At 40.0% G+C, this 27,940-nt stretch overlaps 3 protein-coding genes across 3 annotated transcripts; all 3 read right to left on the bottom strand.

The window, feature by feature from the left end:
* Positions 1-982: 982 nt before the first annotated feature.
* Positions 983-8,302, bottom strand: tmprss2 (transmembrane serine protease 2). Its single transcript, XM_030069092.1, has 13 exons — positions 8,252-8,302; positions 7,878-8,073; positions 7,512-7,604; positions 7,224-7,340; positions 5,703-5,832; positions 3,326-3,442; positions 3,165-3,205; positions 2,642-2,810; positions 2,336-2,505; positions 2,100-2,195; positions 1,829-1,971; positions 1,578-1,730; positions 983-1,140 (listed from the first exon to the last, which is right to left on the bottom strand). The coding sequence occupies exons 1-13, from the start codon at positions 8,261-8,263 to the stop codon at positions 1,132-1,134; spliced, it is 1,446 nt and encodes a 481-aa protein (XP_029924952.1). The 5' UTR covers positions 8,264-8,302; the 3' UTR covers positions 983-1,131.
* A 2,124-nt stretch (positions 8,303-10,426) lies between these two features.
* Positions 10,427-21,900, bottom strand: acat1 (acetyl-CoA acetyltransferase 1). The gene is made up of 12 exons (XM_030068855.1): positions 21,769-21,900; positions 21,001-21,048; positions 20,787-20,904; positions 20,145-20,240; positions 19,863-19,963; positions 18,725-18,868; positions 15,895-16,045; positions 15,708-15,803; positions 14,759-14,872; positions 13,790-13,854; positions 12,375-12,532; positions 10,427-10,823 (listed from the first exon to the last, which is right to left on the bottom strand). The coding sequence occupies exons 1-12, from the start codon at positions 21,817-21,819 to the stop codon at positions 10,703-10,705; spliced, it is 1,263 nt and encodes a 420-aa protein (XP_029924715.1). The 5' UTR covers positions 21,820-21,900; the 3' UTR covers positions 10,427-10,702.
* Positions 21,901-22,835: 935 nt separating this feature from the next.
* On the bottom strand, positions 22,836-27,441 carry mmp30 (matrix metallopeptidase 30). The gene is made up of 10 exons (XM_030068854.1): positions 27,210-27,441; positions 26,321-26,568; positions 26,066-26,214; positions 25,847-25,972; positions 25,428-25,589; positions 24,131-24,347; positions 23,842-23,972; positions 23,460-23,619; positions 23,246-23,349; positions 22,836-23,153 (listed from the first exon to the last, which is right to left on the bottom strand). The coding sequence occupies exons 1-10, from the start codon at positions 27,315-27,317 to the stop codon at positions 23,050-23,052; spliced, it is 1,509 nt and encodes a 502-aa protein (XP_029924714.1). The 5' UTR covers positions 27,318-27,441; the 3' UTR covers positions 22,836-23,049.
* Positions 27,442-27,940: the final 499 nt, after the last annotated feature.

Raw genomic sequence — 27,940 nt, 5'->3', positions numbered from 1 at the left:
GAGACAGGAGGTTTGTAAATTTAACAGATGTATGGGGAAATGCTTTAATCAAAGCCTTTTTCTGCCCTCTTACTCCCAGCCTGAGCAGCTGTTAGCCTACCACAGCAAACCACTCAAGAAATGAATGCCTACACTACTATTTCATTCATTGTGATGATGGACTCTGTACAAAGTATGTTTTTGGTTGCTCAGCAGAGAGCTTGTTGTAAAGGTGGGGTCATGGTACAGATCTATTCACACTGATATCAGATACAGGTCACATACAAAGATGAATGTGAACAGTCAAGGCAAAAAAATCCAATCTGATAAAAAAAAAAAAATTGGGTCACTTTCAACCGCTGTGTTTACATAGTGAACTCAGTGTGTTCCTCTTCTTAACTCGCCATATACTGTAAAACACACAGGGTCTCCTTGATGTAGCTCATGATATGATGATACCACCACATCCAGCTGACAAACACAAAAGTTGGCAATCCTGTAAACCATGGCATTGTTGAAAGCCCTGTGAGCCCATTGATGCCATTGCCCTTGTAGAACAATTTCCACTTGTTCTCTCAAGGAACTGTTCTCTCTCTCTCTTTTATTTTCTTTATTCTGTTTTATTTTTTGTCTGGCAGTGGTAGCAAATGGTGTAAGTGATGTTAGTGTTTGTGATTTATTTTATGGAACAAAGCATAGAATAGAATAGTATAATACATGCGTGTACAGCACAGATCGTTTTTGGTGTTTCTTGCAAATCCCTTTGATATTTTCCACTGGGAGTACTAATGTGCACTACTGAGAGGCAAAGTGGAGAGATGCTCCCTGTTTATTTGAATAAGACCAAGTGTTGCTATTGTTTCAAAAGGCAAATCAAATTTCAAATTATATTAAACACACACAGTATTTGTTCTGTTTCAACAAATAAATACTTTTTATTTTTATTTTGTTCAAATACAAATTGCTTTTTGTGTCATAATGAAATGACAAATCCAACATGTTCTTGGCATTTTCTGCATAATTCATCTCCAGTTAGTGAAGTTTATAAAATCTCTTTTTACAAAAGTTCTTTGAGCTTCAAAATGTGCAAAATTGAATGTGCAATGAACAACATTGATTAGGGATAAATCCTCGTCTTCTTTTACGTCTCCATCACTCCTTCTGTGGGGATAAATAAAGAAAATTCTTATAGAAGTCTGGTGTGAAGAGGTAATTTGCCTTTGTATGAACCTATTACTAAATCTTTCAATTAAAACTGAGTCACTTAACTCCGTTGTCATGGGGTCAATTATCGTGCCTTTGTCTCTATATTACTCTATATTACTACTGTATTACCATTAATAACGTATGCTCACGGTTATCATCTGCTTAAGAAACTTAATCCTGGTGCATCTGTCTTAAATAGCTGCAGATATAGCTTTAAAAAAAAAACTGAAAAATGAAGAAATGATACTGGAAAAAAAACACTACAGCAAAGTAACTTAACTATAAACGAAAACTGTTACTGATTTGGAAAATTTCACTCTAATTTGTGCAGAATAATTAACATGCTTCTCTTTCATATAAATGATTTGATATTGTGTTAATATATACCGTACCTTCATTTGTTCATATATCCAGTCAATAAAGTAGGTTACATTGCCATAGACTCCGGGCTTGTTTCTCAAAGCACATCCGTAGCCCCAGCTAGTGTCACCTACCAGCCACCATAGCCCTCCCTCCTTGGTCACCAGGGGTCCTCCGCTGTCACCCTACAGCACATACAGTTCGCAAAAGTAATGCAAGATCTCAGGGTTTGTGTGTGTGTGTGTTTGAGCATGAGGGCGAGAGAGAGTGTAAGGAAACTAACCTGACATGCATCCACTCCTCCCTGCAGTTTGCCAGCACAGATCATGGTCTTGGTAACTTCTCCATTTAACACTTCCTGTCTGTTACAGTTGTCTCTGCTGTAAATGGTCACCTGAGCCTGCATCAGTCTGTCAGTGGTTGGTCCTGAGAGAAATCAATAATTGTACACCCAAGGTTAGCTCAGTCAAATGTTTAAATGCAATGTTCTCTCACTTGCATTTTTAGTAGTAAAATTCCCCTGTCCCAAGGCTTCTCCTAGGCTTTCAGCTCACCATGTGAGTGCTGGGCTCCCCATCCAGTGATCCAGGCCAGACGCTCAGGAGAGAGGTTTACACCAACATTGGGCAGACACACTGGCCTTACTTCACCTGTATCATAAACATGTGAGTAATGTAAGTTTGAATTTGCCAAAATATCCCCTTTATTGATATAAAAATGAAGTGAGGCTGAATTTCATCACTGCAAAATTATAATTCATGATTTATTAATTTCATTGGCAAATGCTTACGTGAAAACGTCAGAGGTGTATTGAGCTTCAGGAGGGCAATGTCATTGTCACTAGTTGCCGCATCATATTTTTCATGACTGATGATTTTCCTGACTGTGGTGCCTCTGTTGCTCATTGCCTGCAAGCTCACATGGCCAGAGTATACTATCCAAATTTCAGGATTGGAGAATCTGTTGTGAACAACAGACACACAGGATTAAGAATCAGACATAAGGGAAAGACATCTCTCATCATTTCCAGCGTACTTATCAAGAAAAAATAAACTTCAAATATGACTAAGCAGTGAAAATGGTGCAAAAGGCTCACTCTTCAAAGCAGTGTGCGGCAGATACAATCCAGTAAGCGCTGATAATGGAGCCTCCACAAAGGTGATGACCATTAATCTGGAGACTGACTTGCCATGGCCAGGCCCCTCTTGCCGCCATTGTTCCCCCCACTATTCGAGTGCTGGGAGCTGCATCACTCACTCCACAGTCTGAAGATGGAATAAAACAATGTGCCATCAAACTTGAATGTATCACACAAGAAAATATCAAGTCAGGCAAGAAGGGTTTTTTGTCATGATTTTCTTTGTATGTTTAGAGCTAAAACAGCCAGGAAGGCTTATATTGAAAATTTTGTCCAATATATGAGACAAAAACATGTATGATATGACAGAAATTTGTTAAGAAAGATGAAGGGTGGAAAGTCCTCCATTATACATTTTCAGTGAGATGAAGTATTATTTTGTGGTTGGATAAATCATTATTATCATAACAGCTCAGTACACATCATGTGTTCACATGTACCCTAGCACAATGCTCTTGCCCTAGCTAAAACAGTGGCTTACCAATACAATGCAGGCTGACAGCATTTTCTGAGCAACTTTGGCTGCAAGAGAAAGCAAAAAAAAAAAAAAAAATGCATTGCTCTGTAGGAACTGAATTTAATCACCGCAGTATTGTGCAAAATGTAATTATCATCCACCATTAGATTGGTGTTACATTGTACCTGTGGATGAGCTGTGACTGAATAAGTGCTCCAGGCTTATGTCCAGGTTTCAGCTTCATGTACCCTTTGGAAGCCAGTGATCCTGCACTAACCTGGGTGAAGGACATATACTGGCTTCTGTGGAGCAGACACAAGGACAAAGAATAGGTCAGTAGGGCAGAATTGATAAACAGTATCAGTTTGTTTTATCTGGGCTGATATTGATCAATATCAAATATAGGATATTATGTTGATATACGTCATATATATGTCATATAACAGAGGTTCACCACGCATCATTACAGCTATGCAGCACAATCCCTAAAACCTGGATCAATGAAAGAATGCGCCAAAATCATATTTTTTCAGTATCCAGTAATTAAAGGTAAACAGAGACCACACACATAAATCTTAAGAAACAATTAGTCTTAAAAACTGGCACTGGAATTTAGTTTGCATTGAAAATTTGATTAATTTATTAATTCTAACTGTGTGACCATGAGATCTGTTTTTTTCTAGATCGTCTAGTTCCTAGTAAAGTCACCTATAGCAAAAAAGTATTAGGGGAAGAGCAAAACAAATATTGGTTCAGAAAGACCCATTACAATGTTGTACTGTAGTTTGGCAGGACTTAGCTCAAAAAGCCACTACCTTGTGGCCCCACCAACTGCAAATCAAAGAGTGGGGGTCAGGTGCCATGAGATTGGGCAGGGGGTAAAATGGGACAAAGCTGCTAGCCCCTTTCCTAATCCGGAGTCGTCCAAGGTGAGAGATGCCAGGTGGATGGAGGACAGTCACACCTGTAAATGCCCAGTGTGGCCCACCACACTGTGATTTTAAGTCAAAGAGGTGAGGACTTTGACTGTTACCCAAGAAGAACCCAGATAGCCTTCTTTGATTTTGTAGGTGGGGTAGCAGGAAAGGCCTCCACTATGGACTCAACTCTACGACGTTCAACATTCATGTGGGAAATGATGGGGAAACCACCGGGGTGTGATCGGGAGGGATGCCTGATCTGAATCTGAGTGGTGCTCTGTTGTTAAACTTTTGTGGAAGAAACAGAATGACCAAAACAAACACCATGTCCAAGTTTAGGAATGTTAATAAGTGTAGATAGCACCAGAGTGTCTTTGGCCATAGGTTGACGATAGACTATGTATTAATTTCACTGGATGTGATGCCATAAGCTCTGTACACTAGTGTGAAGAGTGGCAGAGAGCTGTCAACCAATCACCACCTGGTGAGCTGGATCAGATGGCAGCGTCTGCTCAGAAACAGGCCTGGCAATCTCAAATGGATAGTGAGCATGATCGGAGAATGTTTAGCTGAGTATTGTGCCCGGCTGGATTTCAGCTCCCACCTTTGCAAAAGTTTTTCCAAAATTTTCGAAAATTCTTAATTGTAGGTGGAGGTTACTTATCCTGATGGAACCCCAAGGACTTGCTGGCGGTTAGGGAGGCTATCAAACTAAAAAGGAGGCCTTCCATACTTGACTGGCATCAGGAACACTTCATTTGGTGGAGAGGTTCCCTAAAATCAAACATTATTGTCCTCAGCAAGGGTGGGGTAATGCTAATCACAATTGAAGATATTGGTGAAGGTTGTGGGGGGGTTCAAGTATCTTGGAATCTTACAAGTGATTGGAAGTGGTGAAGGACTGTAGTGGTGAGGAAGGTGTTGACTTTAGGCAAAGCTCTCTATTTTTCAGTCAAGGAAATAGAGAGTAGTGGGTAGTGGGTGGGTAAAGCCCAAAAAAATGAGGTTGTGGTTACAAGCCATTGAGATAAGGTTTCTCTGATGGGTTGCTGATCTTAGTCTTTTACATCAGATGAGAAGCTCAGTGTTCCAGGAGGACGTCGGGGTAGATGTGTTGCTCCTCAGCATTGAGAGGAGTCACCTGATGTGGTTTGGACATCTTATTAGGATGCCCCCAAGTCATTTCCCGTTGGAGTTGTACAAAGTGCATCCTACTGGAAGGAGGCCTTGAGGCAGACCTAGGACATGTTGGACAGATGATCTCAGTTGGACAGAGAATGTCTTGGGATCCTCCAGAGGAGCTGGTTGAAGCTGTTGAAGAAAGACAGGGTTTCCATCCATCCTGTTTCCATTGAGAACTTTAAGGATAAGTGGCTTGAGGACGGATGGATGGATGGACAGACAGGTATGTGGTGGGTCACACTACCTTTAAGAACCACTCATCTACTTAAAAATAATTAATTCAGGACTAAATATCGGCTGGCCACAGCTTTGGTTAAAAAATATTAGTATCAAACTTCAAAAACCCATTTTAGTTGAACTTTACTGTTTAGAAAAAAGTAACCACAAAGTGTTTTGGACTACATCGCAGGGCAATGATGGAGAATATATCATCAATACTTCCAAAGACGCTAACACACACCCCTTGTAGCCCATCTGCTCACAGGCAGCTTTCCCGTAGTTGTCGTTCCAGCCCTCGGCACACACAGGCTTCCAAGTTTGGCTGTCTGACGAGTAACTCTGCAGAATTAAGTTGGTCCCGTAGCAGTGTACTGTAAGTCAGAGGGAACAGCGTTAGAATTGCCATCTATTCACCCACCATGTATGTAAAAGGTTTCCACTTTTCATTTATATCAATTGTGTAATAAGGTTGATAAATAACGCAATGTACACTATATTACCAAAAGTATTCGCTCACCTGCCTTTACTCATACTATGAACTGAAGTGCCATCCCATTCCTAACCCATAGAGTTCAATATGATGTCGGTCCACCTTTTGCAGCTATTACAGCTTCAACTCTTCTGGGAAGACTGTCCACAAGGTTGAGGAGAGTGTTTATAGGAATTTTTGACCATTCTTCCAAAAGCGCATTGGTGAGGTCACACACTGATGTTGGTCGAGAAGGCCTGGCTCTCAGTCTCCGCTCTAATTCATCCCAAAGGTGTTCTATCAGGTTCAGGTCAGGACTCTGTGCAGGCCAGTCAAGTTCATCCACACCAGACTCTGTCATCCATGTCTTTATGGACCTTGCTTTGTGCACTGGTGCACAGTCATGTTGGAAGAGGAAGGGGCCCGCTCCAAACTGTTCCCACAAGGTTGGGAGCATGGAATTGTCCAAAATGTTTTGGTATCCTGAAGCATTCAAAGTTCCTTTCACTGGAACTAAGGGGCCAAGCCCAGCTCCTGAAAAACAACCCCACACCATAATTCCTCCTCCACCAAATTTCACAGTCGGCACAATGCAGTCTGAAATGTACTGTTCTCCTGGCAACCTCCAAACCCAGACTCGTCCATCAGATTGCCAGATGGAAAAGCGTGATTCATCACTCCAGAGAACGCGTCTCCACTGCTCTAGAGGCCAGTGGCGGCGTGCTTTACACCACTGCATCCGACGCTTTGCATTGCACTTGGTGATGTGTGGCTTGGCTGCAGCTGCTCGGCCATGGAAACCCATTCCATGAAGCTCTCTGCGTACTGTACTTGGGCTAATCTGAAGGTCACATGAAGTTTGTAGCTCTGTAGCAATTGACTGTGCAGAAAGTCGGCGACCTCTTTGCACTATGCGCTTCAGCATCCGCTGACCCCTCTCCGTCACTTTACGTGGCCTACCACTTCGTGGCTGAGTTGCTGTTGTTCCCAAACGCTTCCATTTTGTTATAATAGAGCTGACAGTTGACTGTGGAATATTTAGGAGCGAGGAAATTTCACGAATGGATTTGTTGCACAGGTGGCATCCTATGACAGTTCCACACTGGAATTCACTGAGCTCCTGAGAGCGGCCCATTCTTTCACAAATGTCTTGTTTCACAGTCTGCATGCCTGAGTGCTTGATTTTATACACCTGTGGCCAGGCCAAGTGATTAGGACACCTGATTCTGATCATTTGAATGGGTGAGCGAATACTTTTGGTAATATAGTGTATATGTGACTGAGATGACTTACAGCAATTGGCTTCATCGTCACCTTGCGGGCAGTCCTCCACACCATCACACCACTGGGAGGCACTCAGACACACCCCGCCATTTCCACATAATTTCCCTTGTAAACACTGATAGTACACTGCAAATGCACAGACACGCACGCACGCACGCACGCACACACACACACACACACACACACACAATACACATGGACACCCGCCAGGATACAACCATACCTGTTTTATCTATAACCCAAATTACTGCAAACAACACAGAAAAAAGACTTGAAATCATTAAAAAGTGAACTTACAGAAGTACCAGAGCAAGATTGCGATCACTGCAAGAACCACTAAGACGCAGACAAATGCACTCACTATATGTTTACAGTGGCTTTTCTTCATTCCTGTAAGACAACAAAAAAAACAAGAACATAGAGAAAAAATTGTTCTGACTAAATGGCATCAATTTTGTTCACTGGCCAGAGGTTTGGAATAGCTGCGGTTAAATTGCTCATGGGGAAACATTCAAATAGCATGTTCTTTATTTAAATTTTCTCATGTATGCAAACAAAATGATGACCAATTGGAGATCATAGTGTACCACTGTTTCAGTGCCTTATCTCAACACACAATAAATAGAGGTGCCATCTAAGCTTCTGAATGTTTTGGCACAGTACCTTTCTTCTGTCCTGTGTTCTGTGGTACTCCAGGGCTGTCATGGTGGGTGTTGATGGTCTGGTGGGGAACCTGGGAATCAGCATAGGAAGGGGGACCTTGACTGGGAGCTGGGTACATCCCATGATATGGGGAATACGGAGGGGGTCTTCCTTCCTCATGCTGAAACCCTTGGTTATAGTAGTGAGGACCATGTGCCTTCAGATAAAAAGATAAAAAGACTATTTATGAAATGGTAAATGTGCCATTTGGGTCATGTAGAATTTAGAAAAGGAGTTGTGAAAATGCTGAAATTAGATCAAGAATAAATTGTAGGAAGAGTTAAAGTTTTTAATATCCTGCGGTACTGAAGTAAATCTACATTTACCCGATTTACCTGATTATTCATGCCGAAACTCGCTTACGCTGTTCCACGAAACCTGGAAATAGTTGCACAAGCTGTTAATTGACTATTAATTATTGATCTACTTGCTATACTGTGTCTGCCACACTGTATGAATTAACAATAACACTTATGAAATCAATATCATTTTATGAAATTCTAAGGAAAATCTGTCCCTGAGCATTTCTGAGTTTATAAACGTAGGCCTTCCTAGAAATATTACAGCTTAATTCAATGAAAATATTGAATGACAAACTGCTATGTACCACTTTGTCAACAACTTAAGATATGAGACGCTGAAGATGAGCCACTAACACACAATGTAAAAAAAAAAAATAGAAAAAACTAGAAATAGATTTTAAATAGTTTTTCTAGTGTTTCTCTGACCTACCTTGAGAATCACCCAAATTCCTTTACAGGTGTGATTGTGACTCTCCTTCCTCTCCTTGTTTTTCTCTCTGTCTCTGGCGCAGCGTTGACTTCCACTACTCCAGGTAATCAACAGCCATGACCACACCCATCGCTGTGTGTGCATAAGCCAGCCTGTTGTGCACCACTCGTTCTGAGTCAACACTTGAAAAGACATGAGCAAACAATAGGCATTGATGCAGGTCAAGACTAATATTCAGCATCTTTTCTCCACCTGATCTTTGTGATAAGGTGAATAAGGTGAAAAGTGCGTGCAGAGCCATGTTCATCCAGCATTGCCCGTCCAGTGATGTATGATAGAGACCCTGATGATGCATTTGCTTCACCAGGACATTGTCTGGGATTATTTAAATGGCCTCAAAGTCCTGTGTATTATATAGGTATATTATATAACACTGTGTACCAATGGCATTCCCAAACAAGTAGTAGGAGTATGATGAATTAAAAATTTTCCCATTTATTAAACATACTTCTATTTGAGTCTTACATTATGTTTTTGCAGTGTTGTTAAAAAAGAAACATCTTGGGGGTTATATATTTAATAAAATAGAAAGTAAAATTTTGTCAGCTGTGAAATTTTTAATGCTTTCTAAGGTTACATAACCTTATAATTTTAAGGTCCCTGTATCTACAGAATTTAACTGGTTCAATGAAAATATGGCAATCTCAAAAATGGTAAGACACCAATGATATAATTTAATAACAGGAAATTCAGCATGTGAAGATGTGTGAGGTAATGTTTTCGAGCAATAAAACCTGCCGCTCCTAAAGTGACTGTGATGTCATGACAGGAGGGGCATTTACCTGGGAACAGGAAACAATAAGTCACAGATTGTTTGATGTCCCAATAGAAACTACATCATTCAAATAGGGCTTTTCAACTTAAATAAAGTGAATGGGCATGCAGTAACAAATTTAGCTCTTAGATTGCACATGACAGCGTTAGTCTTACCATGGTGAAACTCCTCCAGTGTTTAATCAGTAACCAGGTCACATCTCCATTAGGCTCCGAAAAAAAATGTGCAAACAGGTCTCTGCACAAAAATGTGACGGCCTGAGGACTTTGAAACTCTGTCAATATTTAACATGACAAATGACTTGGTTAACTTGCAGGAAGAGGAAGTAATCAACCACGTGGGGCATCCATTATTTGACTGGGAAGCACTGCCTACTTTTTTTTTTCTTTTCCTTTTCACATTAGACATAATAATAATAATAATAATAATAATAATATTTATATTATTATATAATATTTTATGTATATATAAATACAATACCAATTTGAGGCAGTCTTTAATATTAGCCATAGTAATACAATAAAACTAGATAGTTCCAATCACAGTCAATGCAGCCAGGATGGATAGTAACTACTGTGGTTTCAAAGGAAATTGCAGCATCCAGTGGTCAATCTCAAAATTACAGTGGTCATCGCTGTTGTGATGAATTTTTAGCAGCTCAGTGGGTACCCTGTGTCCACCCTATAGCAACTGCAGCGTTCTACCATGAGGCAGAAATTAGCCATGGAGGTCAAGTGTGTGTGAATGCATGCACAGTATGGACGCATGAGCGTATGTGGTTGAAGCTACTGCAAATTCACACTTGTTTGAGTACCAGTAATTAAGGATTAAGACTAAAAACGTAAGAATCTTGAAAATACATCTTAGAGGAAACAGTTAATCATCATGCCTTTACTCACTAATAAGCCACAATGAGGAAAAAAAGAGCAATAATACAGCAAGATTTGATTTCATACAAACTATTTATTCAATCTTTTCAACTCAAAGTTAAATATTGATTCATCTGTGCACCTGAAGTTCACCAAACAAAGGAGTGCCTTTAACACTGGAGTCATGTTATTTCATGTACAAAGAGTTTGCTGCTAAGTAAGGCCGCTGACATTGAAGCTGGACCAAGGGAGTCTATTAAAATGTTTAACCTGCTACAGTACATCGGGTAGGTGGCTCACACATAGATAAACAACCGGTGATATGAAGGAGAGGGTTCCAGTGAAATATCCTACAGCTTCTGGATGAGAATAGAGGAGGCTCCACCCCCTCCGTTGCAGATACCTGCTAGTCCATACTGGCCTGACTTCAGGTTGTGCACCATGTGACCCACAATTCTTGCCCCGGACATCCTGAAGGAAAAGGGGAAAAAATGCATAACTTAAAATAATAATACATAACATATATGCATACATTTCTTCTCTCTATTACCAAATTGGTGTAACACAGTAACGATTCATCTACATGTAGCTCATGAAAAATTTTATATTTGCTGGTCTACACATCCAGTGTTAGTATGGCATTTCCTGGGGAACATCTTTTGGCACAAGGAAAGTTGATGTTTAATACTTTCAGCAGGAACTTCAAGCATTTTATTGGTGATTTAACAATGAAGAATGTCCCAAAGCTGACCCAGAAATCAATGTGGATGCTGCCATGCTGCTTGCTGTCCCAACATTAGAGAAGACAAGTTGCTCCTAAAGTCTCCTTTGGTGGAGGAGGCACAGATTTATCCTCCCAAGTAAGTTTTTTGTTTGTTTTTCTCTCTTTTCAGTATTGGGGTGATGATCTCATTGTGACCACACCCAGAATATGACACAGATAAAACTGAAAAAAGACAGCAGGGGATATAACAGTTAACTTGCTATAGAGTACAAAGTAAGGGCTACTGATATCACAAGTTAGCATTATATATTATTGTAGCTTCAGTCATTTTGTGCTGTGTGTGTGTATTAATGGCGACTGAAGATGAGTCGCTCTGTGGGCTTGGGCTGTGTCAGCTACCGCCACTCCACCAAGTTCACCCTGAAACTGTTTTCCAACATTTCTGCCCATTCCTTTATCACTATCACTTGTTTCCTACCAGGAAACAAACTGGAAGAAATGAGGACAGGAAAGCAGGTGAGTGGATAAGTGAACAAGGTGTAGTCAGCACAAATGGGACCAAGCAATTCCTATTACCATCACCAAAGATGACTGCAATTTCTGATTAAGTGGACATCACACTCACATTAATCATATAGCCAAAAGCCTGGCCTACTTAACAGTGCCACAGATATATAGTAACTGCTGGGAAAACAAGCAGAAATGACTGATTTGGTCATGTTTTGCAAAGGCAAACAGCTGCAAAATTGCCTTATTTGCAGTTACTCATGATGTCATGTTATCCATGATGTCATATCATGGGTGTGAAATGTAAAAACGATTCCTGGAAAAAGACACTCTTTTGACAGAGCCATTTTGTCTGGGGATTTTAAGCAGTTTCTTTCATCTCCCACACTTTTAAAACAGTCTCCAAAATGGCAGCAAAAATCAAAAAAATCTAAATCAAAAAGTTACTCTCTGAAAAGAAAGGAGGAAAAGAACTGGACAAGAAGCAGGAGCAGTGATAAAACAGAGCATGACCAAAATAGACAAAAGAGCACCACCTACTGTACAGAAACTCAAACTTCATACATAAATACTGTACCACTTTCAGATTATTCTCAGCTGTGCAGTATTTTTGACTAGTTCTACCCCAGAGATGTGATTTTTCTTCTATTTTGGGGAATCTGCATTTTCAGAATCCCATTCACTTCTAATGGGACAGTACTTTCTTTCCTTTTCCTGCATTCCTGGCCAAATCCCTCATCTCTTCAGAATAATGGGCAGCTATTTCACATCCCTCCCTCCCAGCTGCTTACCCGATGGGATGTCCCAGCGAGACAGCTCCCCCGTTGACGTTGACCTTGCTGGGATCGATGTCCAGCATCTTGATGTTGGCCAGGGCGACGACGCTGAAGGCCTCATTGATCTCCCACATGGCAATGTCATCCTTCTTCACCCCAGCTGCCTCCAGGACCTGATAGTCTCACACACACACACACACACACACACACACACACACACACACACACACACACACACACACACACACACACACACACACACACACACACACACACACACACACACACACACACACACACACACACACACACACACACACACAGTAAGATTAGTGTTTTAATGCAGTAACACTTCTACAGCAATAAGATAAAATAAAATATAGTTTATTGGTCCATAGGGAAAGACCTGGGCTTACCTGATTTATCATAAAAGCATATAAAAGCATACAAAACTACAATTAGGCTACCACCTTGTGATTGTATTCCTCCATGAAACTGGCAAGTTGCAATTTACATCCATGTCTGTCCAGACACATAAAATTTGTAGTGAAGAGTTTGAGGGAATTTAATGAAAGGTATTCACTGTATTTTTGTGAAATGGAAGTCACTATATCACTATATTGACATGTATAACTCCAGTGAATACTTTGATGAGAAACATGCCATCTTCACTTGGAGGTTATTTTTACAGAGCAGTACAGAGGACTGATAGAGAACTTTGACATCTGGTGCAATGATAATCAACTGAAGCTGGAGAGGAAGTGAAGTGAAAATGATGAGTTACGGCATCAAATAATGGCCAGAAAGGTATTTTTGCAGGACATTATGATATAGTGAAGCTGACCTTTGGGATATTTTATCATAGAAATTGTTGAGTTAAATTGTTGAACTGTTGACCAGAAATGTGTTTTGTGAGATCACAGTGACCTTGACCTTTGAGCACCAAAATCTATATCAGTTCATCCTTGAGTCCAAGTGGACGTTTGTGCCGAATCTAAGGAAATTCCCCAACGCTATTCCTGAGATTTCACCTTCACAAGAATATGACAGACAGACGGATGGCCAGACAACCCAAAGACATTACGCCTCCCGCCACAGCTGTAACCAGTAAGTACAGAAACATTCACCATAAAACAATAAAAGCATAGAATTGGAGAAAAATGACTGTGGTGGCAGCATATGGATTTGATCATCATTTTGGTGTGTTTTTGTGGTGTATTTTAATTCTCACTGCCTTAAAAATTGAAGTTACTGTACACGGCATTAAAAAGTTTGTATTTGTTAAACCAGGACTCCAAAGTTCTGGTTGTAAATTCTGATTTTTCTGATTGTGGGCTCATGAACATCAGCTCCAGTGATGACTAAATAACAAAGTATACTGGACCCTGAGAACAACCTGCACCAGCCCATCATTACAGCCTCATACTCACCTTTGGTACAGCAAACGCCGGAGCAATGGGAAAATCAATGGGTGCAACCGCAGCATCAGCAAAAGCTATGAGAAAAAAATACAACAAAAATGCAAGATTTCATTCATGAATAAACTGAAAAATTGTGCCGTTCTTAATTCTGAAAATGTGATACATCGCTTTGTTGAAACAGGTAACATGTACACACAAGAACAAGTTTTCAAATTAAAAATACAGACATGAGCTTCTAGTGATGTTACAAGTACACAGGTCTTCCACTGACCACAGTAAATGTCAGTGTAGAATAAACGCTAGACAACAGGCTTGAGCTTCTAGGAAAACTATAGTTCTCATCTGTAAGTGAACCATATGTTTTAAGCTTTAAAAAAAAAAAAAAAAAAAAAAAAAGCATCTGGTAACTGAAATACAAGGCCTCAATTTCAGCCTGGGTTGCATGTGTGTTAGAGGTGTAATGAGTCATTCACTGCACTGGAGCATTAATTCAACTGCATTCATCTGCCAAAAGAAATGAATAGAATGAACTTTGGTGATAAAACTATAAATTGCAACTTTTTTTGGTCAACAGTGTTTTAGTGTTTGTTTGTTTGTTTTTTTAGAATAAATAATGTCAAAGTAATTCTGTTTGATTTTTACTCATTTCATAAGACAAAGTGTACATTTCATGGATATGAGGATTAAGTGTGGATTGAGTGTGTTTTTGAAGTGTTCATTTATTTCATGGATATAATATTTCGCCTAAATGTACACTACTGAATCAAATGGTTCATTTGAACGGTAGATGGTGGTTGAGAAACTGAATCATTCCCAGAAAGAAAGACAAAAGTTCATCCGACTTGTGAATTAAATTGAATATCTGTTAAACTAAAAGATTCACATCTCTAATGTGCATGAATATCTACATGTATGCATCTGTGTGTCTTGTATATACAGATAACACAGATAACATGTGTATGTGTGGGTGTGCCTTACAGACAACTCTGGCCAGCGGGGTGACGTTGAGTCTCTTTGCAGCATCGGCAGTCATTAAAACGAGAGCAGCGGCGCCGTCATTCAGTGTGCTGGCATTGGCTGCCGTCACTGTGCCTAGAATGCAAATGACCAGTCACAATCAGGGATGAAACAGGTACCAGTTTCACAATAAAAACATAGTAAAATTTCTGACGGTTAGTAATATGGTTTCAAATTTCAATTATCACCACAACCTTGTCTAAAACCGGGCTTTGAAGAAGTCAAAGTAAATACTGTCCAGCATCAACCAAAATTAGCAGAAGTCTCCCAGAAGGCAGTAGGACACTTTTGCTGCAAATTTTATCAAAAATGCACTGCAGTAACCTCTCATGGCCACAGGTTAACTATATAAATGTTTCATACTGTTTCGTCTCTAATCACAATAAATTTAACATCCCATAAAATGTTATGTTACATTCTATTACATCCATTTGCACATGCTTTAGTCCAAAGCGATTTACAGTAAGAACATTTTGTCAACAGTCGTCATGCCCACCGTATATCATCATCATCATCACCATCTAAGTCTTACATAGGAATGAGCAGCACTTGTAAATTTAGCAGGTGGAATAGGTGCCCATTATTCTGACGAGATGAGGGATGTGATCAGGAATGCAGGGGAATGAAAAAACAGTACTGCCCTGTTAGAAGTGACTGGAATATGTAGGTCTAGAGAATGAGAAGACAAAACAGAAGAACACTCACATCCCTGGGCGAGAATTATTCAAAAGCACCGCAGGAAACACAGGTGAAACTAAAGTGGTATTTATGTATACATTATTTTTTTTTTTTTTTTTGATTAGGTCATTTTCTTTAGCACAAGAACAGTCCTGCAGGACACGCTCTCTTCTTGAAAATGTGCCACCCATACAACTACCACCATCTCACAAATCTACAGCAGTGTGATTACCATTCTCTTTCTGGAAAACAGCCTTCAGTTTGGGGACTTTGCTGAAGTCGACACGCCTCCACTCCTCGTCTTCCGACACCACCACATCAGGTTTGCCTACAGAGCCAAGCCAGCACCAGTTAACATAAAACCACCGTCACTGTCCCAAGAGACAAGAGAAAATCATGTTGTCGTCATCTTCCTTTACCTCTCTGGGGAATGCTAACTGGTACAATCTCTTTGGCCAGCACGCCGGACTCGTACGCTGTCTTGCTGCGGGTGTATGAGTTGATGGCGTAGGCGTCCTGCTCGTCCCGGGTGATGCTGCTGTTCTTGGCAGTGTTCTCGGCACAGTTGCCCTGTTAAATAAAGGAAAGCAAAACAGCGATAGCAAGATCACTTCTAATTCATGACCTACTACTGCTGTCAAGGCAGACTATGCAGTTATCAGTGTTTCCTCTGTCATTCTACTGGCGGGGCGCAGCACCTCGCCAACGAAGCCTCCTGCCTCGCCTGACAGTCATGATAAATTAATTTAATTTAAATAATTTTCAAATTCAAAAAATAAATAAAATCACACCATCACACCATCACATCCTAAAATCACATTACCGTGTTTTTATCAAATAATCTAAATACGTTCAGGTTGGTTATTAATCTATTTTATATAATTTCAGTATAGGGTCTATCTGGTGGGAATACGCTCTGCTGTCTTGTGAGAAGGCAGGGCGGGGCTCCGCTTTAATCACACACTAGTCATACACGTGCGCACCCATCCACAAGCAGACAGAGAGAGGAGAACAGAGGAGAATCACACTTGTACCCCTGTAAGTGAAATAAATAATTCATGTCACGTCGGCTCCAGCCGCCTGAAACACAGGTGAAAATATCAGTGTTTTTTTAAATGCATGGTATGACAGCCTTAGTTTGTTCAATTTTAGATGTATGAATATAGATGTATGAATATAGATGAGTCAATGAGTACAAATCTGAAGAATATTGAGCAACTTATTAATACTGTCCCCACCCTCCAAAATGTTTGTATACCCTGAAAAATTTTCAGGTGTGCGCTTTGCGTGCCCCAAACTTTCTGCGCACAAAGCGCACATGCGCATCCCCCCTCGCCAAAGCCAGAATCCTAGGGGAAACACTGAGTTATGGTTCTAGTGATATAACCCCTCAGGTTCATAATGTGAACTCTTTGGGTTGTAATGGGGTAAAAGAGCTGTGTTAAACTCATGAGGCATGTATAAATTACATTCTTTGAGAATTAATTATCATTCATCATCTTTTACCATATCATAACAAAGCGGTATGCCCTCCCATTTGAGACTACATAATCTGCCTTTAAGTATACTCAATGGTAAAATTCTGTAAGAACACTACATTAGACATTCTTTGGGTTATTAGTCTTGCCGTGTTTTTTATCCTTCCTAAGTGCTTCCTTAACATTAGTAACAAAGTGTAGTAGTACTGGGTAGTGGCTGTATAATCCCATTTGAAACTCCCTTTAAATAATCATTTTATATAATTGTCAAGAATCTGAGGTGATTCCACCCCATTGAAAACAAATGTTTGTTATATGGGTTATTTCATAACAGACAACATGTTTATATAAACTTTTTTTAATTTTTTTTTTTATTGTTAAATGTACATGCAGTTTTAGGCTGTATTTACAACTGCATGTTACCACAGGTGAGCTTCTGTGTCAGGTTAATGTATTACTGAAAAAGCACCTAAGCACTGAGGCAATTTTATGATTTTTTTTTTTTTATGATTTTATATGATTGTCATACTCTAAAGGTTTGAGTCATGCACCATTGGCTAAGTCTGGTGAAATCTGGATTGTCTTTTATATCACTTCTTAGAAGTTGTTCTATGGACTTGCTTTTGTATCTGGACCTTAATTACTGTTTTGACTTCCTTTTTAATCACTTCAGCTCACCTGTGCCTCCTGTCTTGTTTTTATTACTTTACAATGTGTGTGATTTGTTGTGACCAGTAGCTAGAATAAGTTACTCTGTCGCTTTTAAAACAACTTTACTGTGCGTGGACCACAAAAGGACACAGCTATAAAGAAACTACGAGCACAAGTGTTGCATCATTTGAGTTTAGCCTGGGTGTAAAATTAGGTTAGCCAAGACAATGATCCCAGGTTCTAAAAGCTGTCACCCAGACACACTTAAAGAACCGACATGCAGCTGTGTTACCCAGTGTTGCGTGCATGCTTGCCAAATGGGAGTCATGCAGCTTTTCCTGCCATTCTTTTATTTCAACCCTTGTCTAATTTTGAGCTGCTTGTGTCTGTGAAGCATGAACATACTGTATTTTGACATCTTTTTTCTGTCTTTCCAAAGTAAAGAAATAAAATTAGATTCTATCATCTCTTTAAGGGCTAGGTAATATGAGCTGTTTTGGATTTTAAACATGGTAACATGGTGTGGCACGGCTGATGTCTTTTCCTGGTTTTACAGGCTGCATTACAGTAAAAGCACGCAATTGTCAGTCTTTCCTTCAGTATTGATAGAGGTCCAAGCCTCATCACTTTACTTACTGTGCCAAAATTTCAGTTTCCTCCACTCAAAATAATGGATGAACTCATTACAGAGCACCCAAGACACACTAACCCCCATAGCAATACTATATGAATATTTTAGCAAATTTTCACGGCATTTTGACCTGCCTTCCGTTCTCCAAGCGTTATTGCTCGGTAGCACAGTTTGTTATCTGCTTTCTTGTTAGCTCTTTGCCAATAAACGAATATACAACCTAAAGTAAACTTTTATTGTGGATGTCTTTCATGATCAAAGCCGCAGACTTACAACTACAAATTCCAATGTGACCAACACAACACTTCCAACCCCCAACCTAGTCACAGTTCACTACAATCTATGTGCTTGTTATTCTCGGTAAAGAACTTTGTTTTAAGTGCTTTATAGTCAAAGGCAATGTATAAATCAAGTTTATTATCATTGAAATATTATCTCTAATCGTATAATGTCTAAAATTTTTCAGTAGTACAAATAGCTGACAGTTACCATGTGGAATTTGTTGTAGACATCAGTGAGGCCGTCCTTGACGATGAGGTCCTCCATCCTCACTCCTCCGTAGACTGGAGTCTCTCTGGACATCACATAAGGAACATTGGACATGCTCTCCATGCCTCCTGCCACCATCACATCCTAAAACCACACACAAACACACACTCTGTCGGCAATGTCTGTACTTTTTACTTTAACTTGAAATTCAAGCGATTCTGATAACACTAGGCATTTGGTTTCTTTAACAAAGTACTAAAAGATGTGTGGTTTCGGTCCAATGATGAATGCTGTGTTGACTTGACTGCATCATAATGTCTTGATGGGTTTCAAAAACTTAAAGCTTCATTTTTGGTCAAAACAATCGTCATTGTTATCTGACTAAGACAATCACAACACTGCTGGATTTATATTAAAATTTTCAACTCATATTTTTTTAGTCCTTTTTTAGTCCCCAGAATTTACCACCTCAACAAAATAATTATGTGAGTCTACCATAAACAAAAAGAATTTGACCTCAAAGTTGTCTGAAATTCAGCCAGTACATGGAGGTGCTTTTATTGATTTGCACGTGAAAATTCATCCTCTCTGCATTTGACCAATCCTAGATACAAGCAGACGACTACTTCAGCTAGACTTAGGAGTCTATCACCTAATAAAGCCAATTATGCAAGCAAATGCTTTAAATGTGCCACAACTTTAACAGTAACCTTTAATGTGATTCGCAATCGCTTTGTCAAGATGTTTTTTTTTCCAGTTTATTTTATGGTGGTTGGCTTTAGAGCAACAAACAGATTAATGCATTTACAGAGTCTGACTTGTGTATTTTCAATGCATTTTATGTATGAACAGTTTCACCACTAGAGATATTTGGGAGATCTGTCAGTTATTTATTGGTTTAAAGATGTCATTCAAAATGCAAGCATCACCAATGAAAACATCAGTGTCCATGCAAGTATGCATGTATTTCATCATCATAGTGCCTACTGAAGATCTTTATTTGAACAAGCAACATTTTGATCTAATAAAGTTGCTGGGAGCTATTAATGCAGCGTGCAAAACATTTGTCTGATTTGCATCATCAGGGTAACACACCTTGCTCTAACCAGAGTTACAGTGCATTTAAATGCTGTACTACCTGGTGTCCACACATTAGACTCTGGGCTGCCATCATGATGGACTTCATCCCAGAGGCACAGACTTTGTTGATGGTTGTTGCTGGAGTGCAGAGGGGCAAACCTAGCGACAGAATCAGGGACATTTTTCCATTTGCAGCATAAACCACAGTAACAACATAGCAACATGTAATATGAGCATGTTTGGCTGTGCTAGTTCAGCACAAGAGAACTGAAAGTTTGACATCTGTCCTCCAGTGAAAACATTCAGACATAATTCTGATTCATTCTCCTCCTGACCTTACCTGCTCCGAGCAGGGCCTGTCTTGTGGGGGCCTGGCCCTCTCCTGCCTGAAGCACGTTGCCCATGTAGACCTCCTTCACCTCCTCAGCAGGAATTCCTATATGCAAGCAACATTACAACAAAATCACTGTCATACACTCTTTACCAAAATACACTTCCCTTCTCTGTGATTCAGTGACTCATGGATCATGCATGTGAGGAAGACTGAAAGACAGAAAACTTAAGACTCCTTCACCACATCTAACGTATTAGATAAACTGAGCTTGCACAGATCCACAAAGATGTGTGATCCAAAGCACTGTATATTTGTGCTTTGTTGTGTGGTTTAAAGATAGATAGGTCCTGAAGATGGTTCAAATTGCCTCAACTTTACTAACTGATTAGATGTGAAATAAAAAAAAAAAAAAAAGGAATAGTATACCAGAGCCTTTGTGGTGCCAAAATAAATAAAGACATTGCTCAGCTTTAATAAAACATTGGCATGCCTAATTTCAGGAGGAGCTTGATATAAACTAGAAATTTCAGGAGTGACTTAATGTATGAAACCACTTAGGACACAGCCTGGGATAAATGCTGGACTCTTGCATACAAATGAACACTGAACATATTTTTGGATGAATTCTATGGACATGCTGAACCATACCTGCTTTGTCCACGGCACCTTTGATGGCGATGGAGCCCAGTTTGGTGGCTGGTACTGCTGCCAGACTCCCTTTGAACGATCCCATCGGAGTGCGGACAGCACTGACAATGACGACCTCCTGACATCACATCATGCATCAAAATTTTACATTAGCAGGGACTAGCTCAGAGACACATAAAATCACAAGGATAAAAATGTCACACAACAGACTTACATTGAGAGAAGGGCCAGATGCGTAGGTCCTAGACAGGTACTTGTGAGCCTGCAATGGTGAAGATTACTCAGCAACTGGAGCCAGCATTGGTATGCAGTGAACAGGCTAAATTTCATTAAAACCGTGTTTTGTGCATGCCGATTTAAGAAGTAGCTCTAAGGGATTAAAGGACAAATCTTGAAACATATTCAAGCGATAATAACTTGCTGAAAAGCGAGCTATTGACATTACCAGATTTTTCTGAAGGCAGTTTGGCTGATGCAGCCTGACAGACAACAGTGTGCAACGTCAGAGGAGTTGGCATTACAAGTGTCAAAGCAAGTGTACCAAATGTGTCACATTTCGCATTAAAATGGTACAAATATTTCTCTTAAAACTCATATTTAACCCGGGTCCTATGGTTTTTACTGTTAACGTTACAGTGGCTGATTTAAAAAATGAGCTGAACTACATTTTGTTGTGAGGTGGCCTTAGCTTACAGGTATATCATTCAAGAAACAGAGGCCTTCCTCCAGCCACCAGAAGCAGCTGTTTTCCGGTTTATTGCTGTCTTAATTTATTTGTTCAAGGACGCTACCCAGCCAACAAAAAGCCAGCCGAGCCGCTGTAACCCAGGCCTTATGTTTACTGCCAAAACAGTAGCTAGCACTAGCATACGGTGCAAGATAACAAAGTGATGGCTAGGTTACAAAACGACCACACACACTTGCACACATTTGCACACACACTCGCAAAGACAGGTGGATTATTTTACACACCGTCACTCACCAGGCGTTTGCAGATGTGAGCTCGCATAGTTAAAAGTCCGCTGGATGACATGGTGCTGGACTGGAAGACAGGAGTGACTCTCACACACACTTGGACCTACTTCACCTTCAGCCATGCAGCGGAGGGCTAAATACATCAGCCAATCAGAGCGAGAGCTGTGCTGCCGCCGCCTCACACCGCTATGCATTATGGTTGTTGTAGTTTTACTGTTTTACCTAATACCTGCTTTGACAGCTTTATTTGGCAAGAGAAGTGAGATACACTAAATAAAGTAAAGTAAAATAAAATAAAATAAAAATAAAACACTTCCTTCAGCTGCTATACCGTCACTAATACATTTCTGGTTGAAATGATGCCTCTGACTCCAACCATCCTTGCTGTTGAGGTAAAATCTTTGAGTCACCAGTGCTGTCTGGTACATTTTGCATGCATAAATCCTAAATAAACTCCATGCTTAAACATAACATGTTGAAGTGAATCATGTAATAAAATCTTTTTTATATATGTACTTGCAGACTTACAAAAACTAAATGCTCCATTCTCTGTGTTTTCTAGGTTAGGACAAATTGTACAATTTAGCTTTTCCTGATACACTTTGAATTAACCAAATAAACTTGACCAGATTTTTAAAATTTACTTATTTTTCTTCTTCTTCTTCTTCTTCTTCTTCTTCTTCTTCTTCTTCTTCTTCTTCTTCTTCTTCTTGTTATACTACTACTACTACTACTACTACTACTACTAATAATAATAATTATTATTATTATTATTATTATAGTGTTGTTGTTGTTGCTGTTGTTGTTGTTGTTGTTGTTTATTTTATTTATTTATTTTAAAATTTACTTATGCTCCATTGCACATATGCACACACGCAGCTACAACCAATAGAGCTTTTTCACAGCATAAATTCTGACATGAAATAGCTGGTTAAAGAGCCAGCTGGTGCTGTGCATGCTGGCAACCTTGAAAAGAGCTGTGTTTAACCTGATATTTCATCCATCTTAGGGCATTATGAAGAAGCATTACAAAGTTAGTGTTTTCTTTATGTTTTATACTTTATTGACACACACTTGCTTCGTGCACATCGCAGGATGATGTTTTTATTTTTTTTTTTATTTTACAACATAGCCAGCAATCATTACCTAGAGTGTTTGCTAACGTTTGATGTATTTTAAATGATGCAGACATTTTCATACGTCTCTACAGAAAAGCCACCAGAAGCTACAGAGGATATGATAGCAGAGATTGTAGCTTTACTTGTACATGTGTGAATATTTTGTTTTTTCAGTTGCAGTCCAGCCAGCTGTAGTTTAACAGAGTACGAAGAACTCTTCTTCTTGGATAGTGGTACTCTGTTTGTCTGTATCCAGCTGAAAAGTACAGGTAACCTAAAAAGCAACATATTATCGATATATCAGTAAATTTTTAAGATCAAGAAGGTACGTTCAGTGCAAAGTTTAATGTCAGTTTCATTACCCACCATTGTTTTCAAAGGCAGAGTCCACTTTGTAGCCAATGCCACGGAAGTCTCTGTAAATTAATTTTGGGTACCCAGCATCCATTCTGCCTCTCCTGTTATTGAAGCTATAGCAAAAAGAGGAGCATCCATTTACTAGACTGTTTGTGCATCATCACAGAGGCTCTTCTGTCTAGATTCAGCCCATTTGTTTGTGTTCTGTCCAGGTCATGCTCACCTCCAGTATCTGTGTCTCTCAAAGAGAAGGGTCCGGCCTGTGAATGTTACATAAACAGCGGCGTCTACCTTGGTGACAGAGGGGGGGAAGCCGAGGTCGCTGAGGGGTTTGGGATAACCAGGCAGCACAGTATTTCCTCTGACACCCCAGTAATGATCACCTGTGAGATGACAAACATATGCAATGCAGCTTTAATGTTTACCTAACCAAGATGATCAGTTCAGAACAAGGTGGTATCCACAGTGGTGGTTCTTTATTAGCATCATTATTTCTATTGTTGTGATGGCCCAAAAGTGACCAAAAGTAAATATCAGGAAACATAATTTTAGTTTTGTCTGATATAGGATAACTATATGCTGATTTATGTTTTTTTTTTTTTTACCCTCAAAGAGGAAGACAATGTTATCACTCTTAAATTCATAAGCAGCATCGACATGGTTGATTCCAGGCCAGACAGACTGAATTTTCCTTGTCGTGATGCCATCCCAGTCACCACTCTTCTTCCAGAAATATCTGACAAAGAAACAGATTTTGATTCTCTTTGGTGGGTTTAGGCAGACACAGAGGTATATACCATCAGGAATTAACTGTTTCAAAATGAAGGCTGAATCTGACTGTGACAGAGGAGGTTGCTCTTTGGAACTAAAAAAAAAAAGGGTTCATGCACTCACCCATTTTTAAAGAAGCAAAGATTATCCTCAATGGAGGTTGCAGCATCAAAACGGAGGTGCCTGTAGCACCTATCTGGAAGAGGCTCTGGGGTGGACTCAAGCTCTGGCTCAGCGGGGTCTGCTGTAGGTCTGGGTGGTGGTTTGGGTGCAGGGTTTGGGGCAGGTTGTGGCTTCGGATCAGGTTTAGCGGGCGCTTGAGTCGGCACTGTTCGGGATCCTTGGAGAGGAAACAAGAACATGCAGTGTCAAAGATGCAAAGCCCAGGTGTTTTCTCAGATGCTTTTTACTTCTTTTTTTTTTTTTTTTTTTTTTTTTACAATCCATACATATGTTTAAAGTGTATAATGGAATAGAAACAGTTTTAACACTTTTATTAATGTTATTCTCAAAGATATTAACCTTATGTTTGCATCATGGCCAGATTAGTGATCTCCACAAGTATGTGTGTTCCCCCAGAAGATAATGAACATAAAATCCTCTGACCTTTCATCTTAGTAAATTGTACAGTTCTGCTGTTAATGACAAAATCACAGAAGGTCGCTTATAATGTGGGTGTAAAAAGTGGAGATATTGGAACTGTTTTTTTTTTTTTTCATTATTATTTATTTAATTAATGTGTTGCACAAACTGGTACAAGTGGATGGCAACTGTAGGCCCCCTCGCTTTGCCCTGTACAAATAAGCGTAGGCATACAAGATATTAACAACAAAATCTTTCTCTCTCACTCTCTCTCAGAAATTTACAGATTTGTAAGAACATTTCTCTGTGTGTATCCTCATTGTATCACTTCACTTCCTTCAAGTTTTCCACCAGCAATCACTGTCACCCCAGTCAGTATGTAAGCAGCTCCTGGTTCATTCACTATCTGCCACATTGTCTTGTAGCATTTGTGCCAAGCGTTTTAGTGTTTGTTTTCTTCATGTGTTTACCTCGTAGTGTTTCTGACCTCTTTTGGCTCTGATTATGCCTATGCCCACATGCAGATCTGCAGTGTTTTTGACTCATGTCTGGTTTTGTTTGAGATTTTGCCTGCTGCTTATCTGTACCTCTGCTGTTTTGACTGAACACCTGTGTATGACCCTTTGCCTGGCTCTCAGTAAACCTCTGATTTTGCACCTGCTCCATTTGTTATGGTTCTTGCAAATGTAGTAGTAGGAGATGATGATAGGAGATCTATGTTTTAATATTTTAAATGTTTCAAATTTTTAACCTGGTGGATAAATAACGCTATGTCATTGTAAAACCAACTCCTGTATTAAACAAAATAAAGTTGTTGTGTTAACTGTAAGGTTCTCACCATATATAGCCTGCACTCCCTGTTTGTCGTCCTCAGGCAGCTTGTACCCCTGTGTGTTCACATACTGGTAGTTGGGAAACATCAGGGCAGTCCTGTCCTTAGAGTGGGCCAGTCCCAGAGCATGGCCCAGCTCATGGGCAGCCACCAGCAGCAGGTTGACTCCTATGTAAACACACTGATAACATGAGACTGCAAGGGCACTTCAGACTGTGAAATGTTCAGCTGTTATATTATCATGACTGCACTGCTTCTATAAAGGAACAGTTGACCCAAAATACAAAACATATTCCCGCACCTACTCCTAGTGTAGTCATCTAGATAGTTTCCTATGTCATTTGGTGAGGTTTGAGTCTGTCATGATCCTCCCTGTCTCCCAGCACACCAACACAATGGGATACCCACACAACACAATACTTCACCTCTTGCATTTAGACTCCACTGCTCATCTTCATCAAAGTGGGTGTCACCTCCTCGGCCCTCTCCAGGGGAGAATGCATGGGCCAGGACCTTACCAGGCCCATCAAAAGGAGAAAAGTCTCCATGGTCTGATTTTTAGAGAACACTGCATTAATATACCAATAATAACAAGACTGTGTGCTTTTCTGAATGGGAGCAAAAAAAAGCACTGCATGACTCGCCTTTCTCCTTGAAAAAGATCATGATGTCAGCGGTGCCAGTGTTGATCTGCTTGAAATTCAGCGGTGTGACGTCACTGTAGAGTTTGAAAGCCTGGGCTATGGTGGCATCCACCTCGCTTCTGCTCAAGTCTGGTGTGTATTCAGTGATCCTAAAGCAGTTTGAATGCAAAACATGGTTTACAAGTCCCTACAGGTGTGCTTTATTGTGCTTGTCCGTTGATTGACTGGTATTACACTTTGTTATGTGTTTTGTACCTGTATGTGATCAGAGTCTTGTCCCAGCGGGGGCGGCCATCAAAATGAGCAAACCTAGCCACATCAGTGAAACCACAGCGGGGTTGATCCATCACCTCCAAGGTGTTGGAGTCCAATGTCCCCGTCACCGCCAGGCCAAAAAATTCCTGCATTTTTCTAAGAGTGTCGTCAAAGGAATCCAGGGAGCTGCGCCACACACTGTTGGGAGCACTGACACCCACATTGGAGAAAAATCTGGACAGATAGGCCTGGACAAAGAAAGCAGAAATATAAAATTTGCATATACAGTGTTCTACATAAGATATTGGGATAATTTAAAACATTTAACATCTAACTCAGATGACAGAAGCAGAACTTTAATATGTAGATTATATATCATCATATCTTAATGCACATAGACCGCTTAGGCCATTTGTTGGCAGATTTTTCCATAATCAAGGATTATGTTTATGCTTTTGTACCATTTCATCACTTCCATTCACTTCTGATATATTACTTCTGAAAACATGCCTACGCACTCATAAGAAAAAAACGCATTTAATAAAAAAATAAAAATAAATAAATAAAAAAAACCATGCATGCTCTGTGCTGGAACTTCATTCTTTACTTTTTTAGAAGTTTAAATTGAATCTAAAGGGCTCTCATTAAATCCGTCCTCAGTCAATTGCATAGTGCATATTTAACCCACGGCACAAACAAATCCATCTTAAACATGTTACAAACTCCGAGTGGTTGTAAAACTTTATTTTTTTAACACACTTGAGATGCAGAGGGTGTTGACTTTGTAGAATCAGAGAAACACAGAATGTTGTTCCCTCTCTAATAGATTTAACAAAAGCAACACATTATGAAGAATTAGGAAGAACAGCTTGACGTGTGTTATGGTTACCTGGGCTTTAGACAGCTCATCTTGGCTGGGTCCAGCGGCTGGAGCAGCTCCACACAGTGCTACAAGCACCAGTGAAATCAAGGTCTTTGCAGCCAAAGCTCCTGTCATGACCCCTCCGTCTCCTGCAGAGAAGATTTTTTTAACATGAAGTGACAAATCACAACTAGATATTGTAAAAATTCTTCCTCTGTGGCTCTGCTCAGATGAACCGTTGATATGGACTGACTGGTCAATTCTCAAAACTATCTGTACCAAGGGTTGGGATTTGAGGCAAACAAGATGGGCAGAGTGTGTGATTGTGCAATAAAACATTCTTGCGGTGTCTGAACAGGCCCGATTCAGGGTGACAGGAGATGGATAATAAGTGTGGTGATGAAATGATGGAAGGGTGTGTGTGTGTGTGTATGTTCTGGTAAGATGGGGGGTAAGGTGAGGTCAAGACAGGTGTACCAGTTGGCATAGACTGTGGTTGCATGATAGCAATGCAAATCAGCAGTACACCAAATAAGGAATGCCAACCACAGAAAGGCACGCATACTTTATCTCTATTAAACAAGACTGAGCAACAAAAGCATTGCTCAGTCTTGTTTCTCTCAACTAGTATTTTGTGCAATCAAATCTTTTTTTTTTCTCTTTTTTGACTTGTAGAGAGTTGCCAACTGCCTTTTTTCATGTCATGTTGACATTGAAAGTCTTTGTTCGTGCTTCAGTCAATAAGCCTTTTCTCATCT

Source organism: Myripristis murdjan, chromosome 14, assembly GCF_902150065.1.
Source record: "Myripristis murdjan chromosome 14, fMyrMur1.1, whole genome shotgun sequence".
NCBI lineage: Eukaryota > Metazoa > Chordata > Actinopteri > Holocentriformes > Holocentridae > Myripristis > Myripristis murdjan.
Note: the sequence above shows the minus strand (reverse complement) of the source record. Positions and strands in the feature narration are given on the sequence as shown.